General features: G+C 24.8%; 1 protein-coding gene across 1 annotated transcript in view; it reads right to left on the minus strand.

Annotated features, from left to right (window-relative positions):
* LOC107447044 (uncharacterized) overlaps nt 1-15098 on the minus strand; it is a 210312-nt gene that overhangs the window by 143964 nt on the left and 51250 nt on the right. The window contains exons 52-62 of the mRNA XM_087167704.1: nt 14818-14865; nt 12999-13034; nt 12368-12415; nt 11483-11518; nt 11351-11398; nt 10306-10341; nt 9223-9270; nt 7362-7409; nt 6107-6142; nt 5401-5448; nt 2110-2139 (exon numbers count right to left, since the gene is read on the minus strand). Of these exons, the coding sequence (XP_087023830.1) occupies nt 2110-2139; nt 5401-5448; nt 6107-6142; nt 7362-7409; nt 9223-9270; nt 10306-10341; nt 11351-11398; nt 11483-11518; nt 12368-12415; nt 12999-13034; nt 14818-14865 (462 nt within the window). The remainder of the gene's footprint in view (nt 1-2109; nt 2140-5400; nt 5449-6106; nt 6143-7361; nt 7410-9222; nt 9271-10305; nt 10342-11350; nt 11399-11482; nt 11519-12367; nt 12416-12998; nt 13035-14817; nt 14866-15098) is intronic.

A 15098-nucleotide genomic window follows, 5' to 3' on the forward strand; every position in this document is an offset into this window, starting at 1 on the left:
TATATATATATATATATATATATATATATATATATATATATATATATATATATATATATATATTGCGTGCAAAGTGTAACATTCCAACAAAGCCTGTCTTTTTGGAAAAATAATCTAAAAAATTTTGGAAATGAAATTAAAAGTTTTAGTTGCATAAAAAATTCAACTATCGCAGTTTTGCTTTTTGAAATCGTAATTATTTACGCAAATATGTTTGAGAAATTTAAGAAAAAGTAGAGTAGTTCAAAAATTTTTATAAAATTTTATTGCAAAAAATATCAGCAAATCTCTTATGTTTCATTCCATTTAAGTTTTTTTTTACTTTAAATCTGGGTTAGTGAGGTAAAGTTTTAGGTCATTGTTTTGAGAGCAAATAGAGAGGAGTATTAAACTATTCAATTCAATTAAATTTAAATTAATAAGTTTATTTTTGAAGAATAAGCATTTCAAATAACTGTATATTTGTTTAAGATGTGTATAATTACTAATGTTTCGTAAATTAATACACATATACAAAATATCGATAATAATAATAGTTTTGAGTTAGTGTTCTACCGATTAGTGTTCCTTGCAATTATTGCTCTTCCGACCTTTATCTCGGGTTTGAGAAAACTTTCAAAAATTTCACGTTTCTGAACGATAACGATAAAACTGGGCTTTTTTACGTCAGAAAATGAAATGGTTTACTGATATTCAAAAATTTGCAATTTTATGAAATTCAGAAAAAAATAATCTAAACAAACATGCTATAGCTTTAAAATTATAATCATATATCGAAAAATTTCATCAAAAAATTAACACTCTATACCAGTGGTCGGCAAACTTATTAGCCAAAGAGCCAAATATGAACATTACAACAATTTTTAAAAAAATTGGGAGCCAAATCTGCTTGTTTAGTAAACTTTTATTACACTAAATAAGTAGTACACTAAATAAAACTAAATTTCATACTTAATAAATATTTATTAATGCGAACAATGTGCTTGCATCTCCTTGGAAAGTTTGAGTAAGTCAGGTTTTTATGTTGTTGTTTTTAATTTTAAGCCAATTTGTACCCCCACTACTTTAGAAAAAGTATGCGCGCATGCTTGTGGTACCTTTGTATCACACCGGAGTACGCCGAAAACATACGAGCAATTTCAGCCGGTAGCTTGTACATGGTTTGTATTTACGTTTACGAAAACTAATAAAATTAAACTTGATATTCGGTACGTATTTTTACAACAATATGAAAATTTAGTTACCTATCTATCTTTTAACTTAAACAAAAAATTATACATGTTCTCGATTTATAGAAGAATTTTAATTTATCAAAATAAGATGTAATTTTTTTCTTACTAAGTTTTTTTTTTTTTTTTTTTAATGGAAATATTATTGCGCCTTCTGTGGATATTTGTGCCAGAGCCGCACTTAAGGAGCCAAAGATCTTTGGCTCCTATGTAATTTTTTACTTACTAGTTTTTTTTTTAATGGAAATATTATTGCGCCTTCCGTGGATATTTGTGCCAGAGCCGCACTTAAGGAGCCAAAGAGCCACATGCGGCTCTGGAGCCGCACTTTGCCGATCACTGCTCTATACCAAGCGAAAGTAAAAGAAAACAAGAGATAAAAGGTAGTTAAGATAAATGTTTTAGCTGTAGATATTTTTTTAAATTTTAAACGAGCTTTTCTTTTAAGTATAATTATTTCCATTGCTTATCTCTGCTTAACTATTTTCTAAGTTTAAGAAAGTTAAATTTTTAGCGTTTTCCCAAGATTTATCCAAAATTTAAGCTGTGGATTCCTACATCAAAAAACTGGTGTTTTCTATGGTTATTATTATGTAGGGTGAAATTTCAAAGGGATAAACACCTGTAGGGTTAAAAAAGTAAAATTTAAAATTCAGAATTATGTTTATTCATTATAATTTGATTAACGTAACTATATATGATTTATATTGTTTTGTAATTTTATATAACATTCGGAAGATAACTTAAAAACTTAATTTTCATAACGGGGAAATTCGTGCTAATTTTTTTTTCTAAACCATTAATTTGTTTTTCTAAAAAAGCACACAGAAATAACACTGTTATTTTGAAAAAAATTTTCAATGGTAAACATTTTACGTACTTTTTCCTTCTTCATCTTGAAGTTGCATAGCTAAAAACAACCTTAATTAATGCATTTTATGAAAACAGCAAAATTTTTATTAAAAAAATTATTATTTGTAATATTATTTTCTATATTCTAAACTATTAACTAATACACATAGGCATTCAATTTACACACTTTTACATTAAACTGTTTAAATCTTAATGAAAATCATAGTGAAAACTGTGAAAATTCCGCTGAAATTTAATAAAAATCCTAGTTGGGATGAAAAAACTCAATAACCGTCATATGGACTGTTTGCAAAAGCAAAATATTTCATTAAAAGAGAGGTTCTGAGGTTTTCGTTATCGTCTTAGATATATAAGCTAAATACCGTAAATTTTGTATACAAAAAGAGCTTCCTTCGACATAAAGTCTAAGGCTGCCTGCTGCTATGGAAATAAGAAATAACGCTAGGAGAATTTCTAGGAGAGGCTTCACTCTTCCATAGTTCTCGTTCTTCCGCCGCCCCAGTCTAAACTTCTCTTAAATATAGATCTTATCTAATCCTCAAAGATTTCTTGGGAGTTTTTGTATTCCTACCTAGGGGAATTTCCTACCAGTCTTCTTTCTTTGTGGAAAGTTGAAGGGCTTGTTATTAGTCCTTGAATTATCGTCTTGTACGCGTCCTGAGTTCTCTGAGTGTGTACTAGCTATGATTCTTTATCGCCTTCACGGAATCATCGTCAAACAAAACTTATTTTTTTTATTCTCAGTCAAAAACGTTTCAGAAGAGCTGAGTCTTTTTTTTCCTTGAAAAAAAGGCTTATTCTTTGTATGAGGTAAAAAAGAGAATCAATAAATCAGAGCTGAACAACGTTAAGGAATCTTGCACAAAACTCCAAGACAGATACCGATACATATAATAATGCTGAAACTATTTTTTATTTACCCTTCTCGATAGTTTTACATTATTAAATTAAGCAAAAGTGAGCACCATGCGTATGTCTATACAATTAAAATATTGAAGAAAAATCAAAATATTCGGTATTATTTGGCATGATGTTATTGATCTAATCAACTAATATTTAAAATTTACTTTAATCAAGCTACTTTCTTCTGTACTTATATCTTGGAGGAGACGTAAAGTCACATTTCCTGAGCCTCTATTATACAAAAAATACAGTATAGACGCAGCTTTAATGTGCACCGATTTTTTTTCAAAAGGCTTTGAACCAATATAAGAATATATTTGGTACATATTAAAATTGCATCAATCTCCATAATGCCATTAGTGAATTTTAAAAATTATGCATTATTAGTGTCAATAATAGCATGGCGAACTCTTATAGATCTCCCTAACAAAATAAGTACTTTTATCTCATTAATTTTGAGTTTTAGTACATAGCTTATTTTTTTATTACAATTAGTAACTATTACCTGAATTAATTAGGCATCATTGATGTGGTTGTTAGTTGATTTAATGAAAAAAACTCATCTACATACATAAATTAATATTTTCCATAAATATTTGGTGTCCTCAAGTAGTAAAATTGAACATAGATATAGAGTGAAATTATCCATATTTAATGCGGGCGCTATACCTTGTTTTCGTTGTGGGGCAGTACGATACCGATTTATTGTCTTCATATGTTCCTTTTCGATGATACAAATTATCCCTAAAATTATCACATTGCCTCCTTAAGAAGGAATTGTATGCCATTTTCGGACACATTAAAGTGCAAAAACAATATTATATTAATGCAACTAATTTGGACACAACCACGGAACTAATAAGTAAAATCTTGTAAATCTAAATGTATGTACTGATGTTGTTGTTTCAACGATTGGGTCCGATTGTTTTTGTTTTCCAGTGGCGCCATCTATATATAAATATATTTCATACATATAATTTTATCACTTTTTTACAATTTGTATCTATTTACAATTAATGTTTATATTTTCTAATATAATTTTAAACAGCAAGTTGTTACAAAAATTAGGACGGGAAATCTGTATTTCTAATATTTTGTCTATAATAAGAAGTCAAAATGCTTAAAAATGTTCAAATTCAGAAAATAATTTTTAATTTCCTTATCAGAACCATAGTTTTCAACTGAATTAATACCAAAGACATAAATTAGTTTTTTGGGTGGAGAAACATCAAAATTCAATCAGGCATTTTCTTCGGGAATCAATGTTGTAAATTATTAAAAAAATCATTAATAGCTATTTGAAGCAGATTTCATCGTAAAATACAGTTATGAATGCCTATATTATTGAAAAATTTCGACGCTTTCGAGCATCTTTACATTCTAATATGTTTAAATATAAGGATATTAAGGATGATTAAAATGAAATCACCATTTCTTCAAAAATTGCGTTTTAGTCATTTTTTTTTCAACCTTCAGAACTATAAGTTAAGAGATTTAAATTGACTTTCAACATAAGATTATTTAAAAAAAATTAGCATGGCACATATACAACTCCAAAAATTCGGTACAATATGTTTAATTCGGTCTAAAAATATTGTACCGTAAAAATACTTTTAATAGTTTGATCAAAAAATTTACAAAAAAAGAACAAGAATAGAAAGATTAAACCTCTCTTATATTGACATAGATATATTGAAAATGAATTACATTACTGCTTTAAAATTTTTTATGAGTCTTATAATTATTAGAATATAACCTTACATATCCTAAAAACCATGTTTATATAAATTTTTCAATAATACGGTTTCTAATTAATTTGTGGAGAAAGAAAGGATGTTGATAATTAATAAAAAATGTTAACATTTACCATATTTTTGGCTCTATGTTAAAGCTCAGAAATTTTTAACGAATCTCTTTATAATGATTTTGATAAAATTAACAATCAATTAACGTTTTATAATTTGTAAAAAAATGGGGTTAAAATTCAGTAATTTTTTAAGAATACTTTGGAATATGGCATTAAACCCATTCATTCAATGAAATTCGTTTTCCGTTTCATAATTTTTACTAAATGTATGGCAATAAGAACTACAATGCATAAAAAAAAACAGAATTTCCGGTGAATTCCATGTGAATAGTCTGAATACGAGATATTTTAGAATTACTGACTAGAATTATTTCTATTTTTCTTCAGAAATGTTATTACATACAATATGGTAAATTTTACCATATTGTATGTAATAACATTTTAACAATTTACAGTTTAACAACATAATCAAATAGCATAATGTGTGGGTTAGAAAAACTACATTAATTTATCAATTAACTGCGAGGAAAAAATTATTAAAAACACCAAGTTGCGTTTTATATTAAAAGTAACACAAATTTAACTTACCTTTAGTGATATTTGCTAGCAATTTTGCTCTTTTTATTTCAAACTTGACTTGAAAAATAGAATATCACATTTATCAAATGGATGGTTTATTTGTAAAATAAATATTATATTTTAATGTTACAAAAATACAAATAAATGACGCAATGATGTAAAGAATCATTGAAACGTAAATAGTATAGAACGGTTTTAAATCTTAAGATCAAATGATAAAATTTACTACTTTATATTATGCTCTATGGGTATCTGGATTTTTTTTAAAATGATGCAATACTTTTAAAGGCTGAAAATAAAATTGAAAGACTTAAAAACAGGAGTAAGCAAATTAAAAAATTAAGGCCTACATTTAAATTATATTCTGTTGTTTTAGTGTTGTACCTCTTCAGAGATATTAAAATATTTAATGCAACATGGAATTATAAAATACTGCAGTAAAAACATAATTGCATGTAAATCGGAGTTCATAATACACAGAATTTTAATTTGTAATTATTGATAAAATGTGCATATCACTCTTGCTTTTATTATATAGTCTTATTCTAAAAAATTTAATTACTGAGAAAAAACTTTATATTAAAAGCTCTCATGCAACAATAGTTGTTTTATCACTAAACATATCACTATCATACAATTAAATGTCAGAGTAAACTTGATGTACAAGTAATTTAAAATATTCTAAAGCAGATAACAATTTGTTTTAAATTCTTACTTTTGTTTTCTGCTTCTTTTTCTTGAAGCTCCATTGCTGAAATAGAAAGTAAAATGTAGCAATAAATTTGGTACTTGTAAAAATTTTTTATTTATTATATGCAATGATTGTACAAAATTTCGTTAATCAACTCTAAATATTTCTGAAAATATGGAAATTTCTATGAAAAACTAATTTTTTTTATCTTAAGTTTTCGCGCTATAACTTTAAAAATATTCATTAAACTTAAACGAAACTTTTGGTGCAATTTTAAAGTAGTAGCAAAATTATTGTTTCAAAATTTAAGAAAAATCTGCTTAAAACTACGAAAGATATGAGTAATTGAGGTAGTTCTTTTATACAGTGCACGAGTGGGAAAATTAACTTTGTAATGTATCGTATTTAGCAACTAATAAGAAAAGATCTTGTTTAAATTTCCTAAAAATTTGAAAAGTTTCAAACAATTTTCTTTGTAATTTTTGCATTGTTTGAAAGAAAGCTCAAAATAATAAGGAGTTTTCCACAAATTTAAATTTGTTTTATTAAACAAGATTAATTAAAAATGAAACCAGCATTGTTAGGATCATCCTCCATAAAAGTGTCATTTTCGCATATTTTCTTTCCTTATACAGTGCATGAACGTTTCTTGTAAAGTATTATCATTTGTTATTTAATTCTGTCATATGATACGATATAATATTTGTGGAAAATCCCTTATCAAGTTTAATTCAAAAAGTAATTAAGTTTCATTCAAAAAGTAATTGAAAATTTCTTCAAACTTTTTACATTTCTTAAGATATTCAAGGCGAACTACAAAATATAATGTATAAGGCAAACTACAAAATTATGAAAACACATTTATACATTTTTTCGCGCATGCAAAACTAACTTAATTACTTATATATTGATCAGTTTCATACAATATTTTTTCAAATCTAAAATTAAAATGCATTTAATTTTAATTTGCTCTTAAAAATTTGTTTAGTGTTGTTTAATATTTTTAAAGTTACAGCAAATGAACGCAACACAAAAAAACTAGTTTTATATATATATATATATTATATTATATATTATATTATATATATATATATATATTATTTTTTTCTCTTTTCTTTAGAAAAAGGAAAAATTTTTTCTAATAATAATAAAGGGTTAATCATCTTGCAAGAATTATCTTAGTTTAGCTTCAAAATAATACGTTAATAAGCTCAGGTTATGTGTCTCAAGTTTATATATTAAATTGTGTATTAAAAATTAATGTTTAAGCAAGTCTTACCCAAAGTAATGTTCTTAAGCAGATCGTCTCTTCCCTTGACAAGATTAACTTAAATATTAAACAGAAAATAAATAAAATACACATTAAAAAATACACATTAATAAAATGCACATTAAAAAAATAAAAATTCATTAAAAATGCTTAGTTTATGAAAAATACAGACTTCAAATTCTGTCTTATTTCAAACACACTCTTAATAATTGCTTATTATGTGTTTGTTTGGCACCCAAATGTTTTGATTTGGTTTTTTAAAAGAAGAAGTATTAAGCGTGTTTTTAATTCATTTTAACATATTGCAATAATTAATAAAAATATGTTTTAAAATGGTGTATTAAAAATATTGCGTAATTGGTCAACAATATTGTTTTTAATAATTAAGACAATAAATCTTAAAAAGTATGTGACTCCTGTGAATTCCTGAACTTATATTTACAATCAATTCCTCAAGTAAAGTATAATTTAGATTTTTGAAATATTTTATCATCATTTGTTAGGAACAATTGAGAATAATACCTTTATCTGAGTTAATAATTTTGAATCAAATTGAAAATATGTGATTGTACAATTTTAGAGTTTCTTAGTGAAATAATACTGAAATGTTAAAAGAAAAAAAATCATGATACGCCTACCTACATTCATATGACTTGTTTTACATCATACTTAAAATGTTTACTTACAATAGTTTTCTATTACTGTAGTTATTACTAAGCACATTTTTCTTTATTTCTTATATATATATATATATATATATATATATATATATATATATATATATATATTATATATATAGAATTAAAGCACAGTAAGTTAAGAGAACTGAAAGGATAAACGCAATAAGATAAATGCGAGAAAACTTAACTGGAACTAACATACTAAATGTAATTTGGGGAAACCGCAAAAGGAGATGCTCAAAAGTTTGTTATAGGTTATAGAATCCTAAAAATCGAAAAGCAGAAACACTAAAACAAAATTAAAGTGGAGGCACTGAAGTGCATGGCAGTTTCGACAGGAGAAGGGGAGCAAAACTATGTGGTCAGTGAGGAAACAGTTTCAGCGGTCGGTGGCATACTTATTACAGCTGACAACCAAACCCCCAATTGTCGCAACAGAATCAAAAGAAATGATTAATATGTCAGACCAAGATTGTGTACCGTAATCTTGTGGGAATCCGTAATAGAAGTGGAAATGCGTAAATTACCAGATGTGAAGAAGAATTTTTGGATGAAATTAGAAAGTTGCAGGTTCGATTTCGCATGTAAAGATGGAGAGCAAACATTTTTTATAGATATAGACGAAAGAAAATGTAAAAAATATAAGAAATAATAAAAAAATAAACATTAAAATTATTAAATTACTCTTAATAAATCAATAGGAAACATAGAGAAGCAACCGATTGTGTTTCAAGGTATCCAAAAGTTAATGCTTATTATGTTATTCCCTGTTAATGTTATTCGGATTTCTCTTATTGCGGTAGTCCTTTCAGTTCTCTTATGAAGTAATGACTTAATTTGTTTTTTCTCATCTAAAAAAAATTATCTCATCTTAAAATATTCTTCCATTTGTGTAATTAGCAGTGTGACGCTGTCGCAACTTGGAATTATGTAAATTGTTGTACTTTTTCTCTTGAATTTTCATTATTACTGCATTTGTATGTTAATTTATTTTGTTTATATATATTTAAACAAAATAAATTAAGATACAAATGCAATAATAATTTAGGTTTAGTCATCAAGCAAGAATTTACTTTTTATACTCTGTACTTTTCAATAGAATACAAAACTGTTATGTTTGGCATAGCATACGCGTCTCAAGTTTATATATTAAATTATTTATTCAAAGTTATAATTTAAGCAATACTTACCTAAAGTAATATTCCTAAGCAGATTATCTCTTCTCCTTTCAAGATTAACTTTGAAAGTAAAGACAAAATTAAAACCATATTGAAAGTTCAACTTCAATAAAAAATTGACTTTGTTTATTAAAAGTACTGATTTAAAATTGTGTCTTATTTCAAATGCACTTATAAAAAGTGTTTATTAAACTTTCTTTTGGTACATTTATTTGGTTCTTTAAAGCACGAACTATTTCGCATGTTTTGATAATTTTTTTATTTTGCATATTTAATAGGGTGTGTTATAAATGTACTGAAATGTGGCAACAATAGCAGCAGTATTTTGCAAAAATTAATATTATTTAAATATTAAATAATTACTCAGAATTATTTATTATTTTATAATTACGTTTATACTCACGTTTAAAGTTACTGACAATTAAGATTGAAATATTGATCTGAGAAAATAATTTCTCATCAAATTAAAAAATTACTTTGAACAGTTTTGAAGTTGCTTTATGAAATAGTAGAGAAACGGTAACAAAAAAAGTTTGATTATATTTATAGCTACATTCATACAGTTTGTTTTACATAACAGAAAAAGTTCCTTTTAGAGATAAGAAAAGTAATTTTTGTATCTATTCTTAAAATAATTCCCTTTTATTGCAAGTATTAATAGCACACTATTTTCAAATTGTTACACAAATAAAAGGAGTATACGAATAAATACAAAATGTTATCCGAATGAAAATAGGTTACGGAAAAATTATGTTTGATAAAGCTACTTTTCGCATCTTATAATTTTTTCAAATCCTTCCAAAAATTTAGAAAATAAATTCTATAAGGACTATTAAAGTCTTTATAATTAAAGACTTTATAATGTGAATCAGCAAAAAAGATTTAATCTTAAATTTTATTTTAGAATATTATCAATAAATTGTTTTATTAATATTATCAATAAATATTTAAATTTCATAATTTTTCAATTCGTAGAATTTTTATTCTAGGTCAAACTGAAAAATTATGAAACAAAACGTTAAACTAAAACATTTTTTTTCTCCTAACTATGTAATAATTAATAATTAAAAGTTCTTTTCGAATAAAATTTCTTACTTGTGAAGTTTCTTTCTTTTTCGCTTAGCTTCATAGCTAAAATATAAAAGCAATGAAAAAATGTACTCAACATCGTACTTTTTGTATTTGATGTATTTGTAATATATATTCAATTAGCAACAAATATTATTAAATTATAATTCTACAAAAATGAAGAGGAAAAACAATAACATGGAATATCAATTTTGTAGTAATTATTATTGTTAATTAAAAATATTATGTTGATGTTTCATGTTATACATAGCCATTTAGAAAACTACAGAGGTTATAAATTTTTGCAATTTAACCTCATGCGCAGATATTTAAAATCAACAAAACTATTATCGACTTAGCTTTATATTACGTAGTCTTATAGCCGAAAAAATTTCATGTTTAAATACAGACAAACACCGTCAGCAGACATTTCAGGCGAAGTCCTTGAAAAATATTTCTTTCAAAATTTTATATTCTTGTTAATATCGAATCAATCTGTAAAATAAGCAGCATTTCATAAAATAAGAAGTGATACGTAGACGAACCCAAGAAAAGGAATGAACGCAATTCGTCAAGAATTTAGCAACATCTCAATACCAATAAAATGATTGTGGAAATGTGGTCAGCATTAATCAGAGAAAGACTTTACTTATCCATATATCAAATTGCTGCCACTGAAGTTTGATCCCCTATTCTTTGCAGTAAGAGCTCAAAGCCCTAAGCCACTTTAAACCCCACATCGTTGACTTAAAAGAATAAAGAAGAATATTAAAAGAAACTAGTAAAGTACTTTTGATGCTCCAATAGATTGTCTTCCAAGAGATTTGAAATACTCGTAAAAATATTCTAGAACACTACAGTGATACACTAATAACATAAATGCACGAGACGCTACCGTTTTCTTTGAAAAAAGGGTCTTGTTCGTAAAAATTGCACAATAAATAAGGCTTTAATTACATATCTTTTCAACAGTTTACTCAATTTTAACTACAAAAATTATACTTAGATGCTCAAAAAATGTTAAAAATAAATATTGTTAATAAACATATAGATATTGATAATGACTGATTACCTTTTGTGATAATTGCAAGCAACTGATTCTTCTTTTCTTCTCCCTCGGCTTTAAAAAAATCATTATTACATATTTATGTGTATTTTTAAATCGAATTTCAATGAATTTTTCTTTAAACCTTTTAATGCTTACTTTTGTTCTTTAATTCTTCTTTTTGAAGTTCAATAGCTTAAAAAAAATAACAAAACCAATTACAGAAAAAATGTATATGATAATTTTATTTGAATATTAATTGAATCTTATATATATATATATATATATATATATATATATATATATATATATATATATATATATATATATATATATATATATATATATATATATATATATATATATATATATATATATATATATATATATATATATATATATATATATATATATATATATATATATATATACATATATATATATATAGACAAATAAGTAATACAAAGCGCATTGTTCGATATTTTCACCCACAAAGCTTATGTCTTTAAAATAATTAGGTATTTTTTAAAAAAGTATAAAATATGAAGTATGAAGTATTATTAAAATATGATTTATTTAAATTAATTTTAATAAAATATTATTGAACAATACAAAAAAATGAGATAGGAAAATATGTGATCATGCGCAAGAGATTTGAATAAACTTATTATCGCTGGTGCAATTAAAGTTAACTTTTATAATTTGGTACTCGATTTCTGTGAAAATAATTTTAAATTTTGAGATACCTAAAATTCATTTTAATTAGAAAGAAAGCCTGTAAGTCATTAAAGCCTACATTATTCTTTTTCGATTTATTGGAAATAACAGACATACTTCATTATTATTATATTGCTGTTATACCATAGATGCCATCTTTCTCAATTTAAGAAACTTTTTGTTATATTTTAGTAGATTTCTAAAATTATCGAAATATGTATTACAAATTTTCTTGCTAATATAATCAGATATTTTCCAATATATTTCAAAAATTTCAAATATACTTCAAATATTTGAAAAAAAATTTAATAATATAAAAAATCTCACCTAGAGTTATATTATTCAATAGCTGCCATCTTTTTCTTGCAATTTCAACTTTAAAAGAAATCATAATTTTAATTTTTAGAAAAATTAGATGAAAGGCTTTTCTTCTTTTTAAGCATATAAAAAAAACAAATATTAAAGAAGATTTAGCTCGCAATGTTATGTAAAATACATATTTCAAAATTATTTTACAATTTATATGCAAATTTATAAGAAATTATTCCATTAAATTAGGAAATACTTTCTGATTAGTAAATCTTTTTAGATACTTTTTGATTAATAATTAGTAGTATGATTAGATAATCGTTCACTAATTTTAAAACTAGCAAATACTAGTTCTGACATCTTGAAAAAAAATTTGCTGCATTCTAGATTTAGATGCACAATGTCGGGATTTGTAATTTTCGTTAAGGCCACAATAGAGTAAATATTTTATTAATTATTCTGATCTTACAATTGTTTTTCCACGAACAATTTGCATATTTGTGGTGCACTCTGCACTCGGTACTGTAAAACAGGAAACAGAAATGTTAAAAATTAACTTAAAACAAAATTATATTAATGACAAACTGCACTAAGAATAATATTATTTTTAAAAGAAAGCAAAAATTCAGAACTCTTTATAATTTCTTACTTTTCTGTTTCGACTCCTCATCTTGTATTTGTTGAGCTAAATTAAAAATAAATAAAAAATTAAAATTAAACTCTTTCAATTTGTACAAAAATGGATTTATAAAAGGGATAAGTTTAATATAAGGTGCATAAATCAGGAGTCCAGCACGTGCACAGCGTCCATTTCAGCGCTCATGTAAAAAAAAAAACTAAACAGATTATTTATTTGTAGAAAAATAGTTAAAGTTTATTAAAGAATCAACAAAATACGTACCTGAGAATAAAAAAAATTAAAATAATGCTTCCTATTCTAAAAATGTAATGATATTACCTCTGAAAAATTTTTAATTGTGATTTGACAGTTGGATGTTTTACTTTTAGTTAAGTGATATTAAAAAATTCTAATAGTCGTGGTTTCTTATTTAAGAGTTTATTATATAAATTGGAGTTTTTGCCTCAAATTTTGAATTCCATAGCTAAATTATTAATTTTGAAGCTAATTCAGACGAAGAGAAAGTTGGACAAAAATTTGGGATAAACTAGGCTTAGGAGAGAGTATTCTGAATGAAATTAACCAGCATTTGAAGAAAAAAAATTTAGTCCTTGACCTAAAAATAAGTACTCGATCTATGACAAGTCAACTTTAAAAAATTAAATAAATTAAATCAATTATAAAATTATTAAATTATAAATGATTAAAAATAATTAGTAATTTATCAATTTAATAATTAAAAATAATTATTAAATTAATAAATTATCAAATTAAATGAGCAACCAGTTACTTTGTCTCGCCGTTTTTTTTCGGGGGGGGGATTGTTATTGTAATTGAAAATTATTTAATGATAGAAAAAATCATCAATGCTGATAGACTCTGCAAAACAGACTTTTCATTAAAATTCCCAATGTCTCCATTGAAAATTTTAATCCTTCCGTATCCATCAATTTTTCACAATCACAAAGATTCATGTGATCTCAGAGATCTTTAACAATTTACTTATTTCAGATTATATTTTTAGAAAATAAAGCTAGATAGGACATACAAACATTAATTGCATTTTGCACTAAAATAGGAGTATAATGTAAATTTAATTTAATAAAACAAACTGAATTGAATTATATTTGCACTATGCTCTTGTATAAAGTGTTCAATTTCTATCTAAATTAGAATTTTTTTAAACACGATAAGGAATTAGGTTAGTTTTTAAAATTTTTTTTAGTTTCTTCTCAAAATTAAAGCGGTTTTTTTCTCATAAATCCTGTCCTGGTCGGTTCTTTCACTAAAATGCTACTTTGTTAGTATTAACTATCATTTGGACTTTAATTTAATGAAGAATTTTAAAAACAAACAATTATATGATTGAGTACTAAATAAAGTACAAATTCAAATTTATAACTCATTATTGATGCAGATATATTTATAATTGAATTATAAACAAAGAGCAAAAATAATATTAATTCGTATTTAAAATAAATCTAAATTGTGAGACAGTTAGAAGTCTTAGCAACCCAATTAATATCCTTTCATGAGGTTCCTTTGAATAGCATGATTCATGTTAGTTACAAAAAAAAAATTGAAATAAGAACATTGTTAACGCATACCAGATTTATACAACATTTTTTTCAACACTGACATTTTCAAACTCTAGGGATTCAAGAAAGTGTAAAAGTCTTCGAACACTTAAATTTTTCAAGAATAGAAACTAACTTCAGCAATTAGCGCAGTATTTATTCTAAGTATATACTAATAAATATAAGTAATAAACATATTTTTATTTAATGTTCCATTTTATGAAATTATGAAGCAAAAAAAGATGTAAAGAAGTTCTGCATAACATATTTACCTTTTGTAAGAATTGCCAGCAATTGATTTTTTTTCATAATATTTTCAGCTTTCAAGTGAAATAAAAAAATATTGCATATTAACATTTAGATCATTAACATTTTTAAACATAATGCAGTAAAATTTTGGAAAACAAGATAAGAATTTAAAATTTTTATCTTAAAATTATGCAAAACATAGCTGAATTTTATAAGATTTAGGAAATTATGAATGTCAGTGTGAAAAATAAAATGCAAATAATTGCTCAAAAAAATTAAGAAGAATATGAAATTTAAAAAAAAA

The sequence above is a fragment of the Parasteatoda tepidariorum genome, chromosome 7 (genome assembly GCF_982258835.1).
Source record: "Parasteatoda tepidariorum strain Cologne lab strain chromosome 7, Ptep-v5.0, whole genome shotgun sequence".
Taxonomy (NCBI): Eukaryota; Metazoa; Arthropoda; class Arachnida; order Araneae; family Theridiidae; genus Parasteatoda; species Parasteatoda tepidariorum.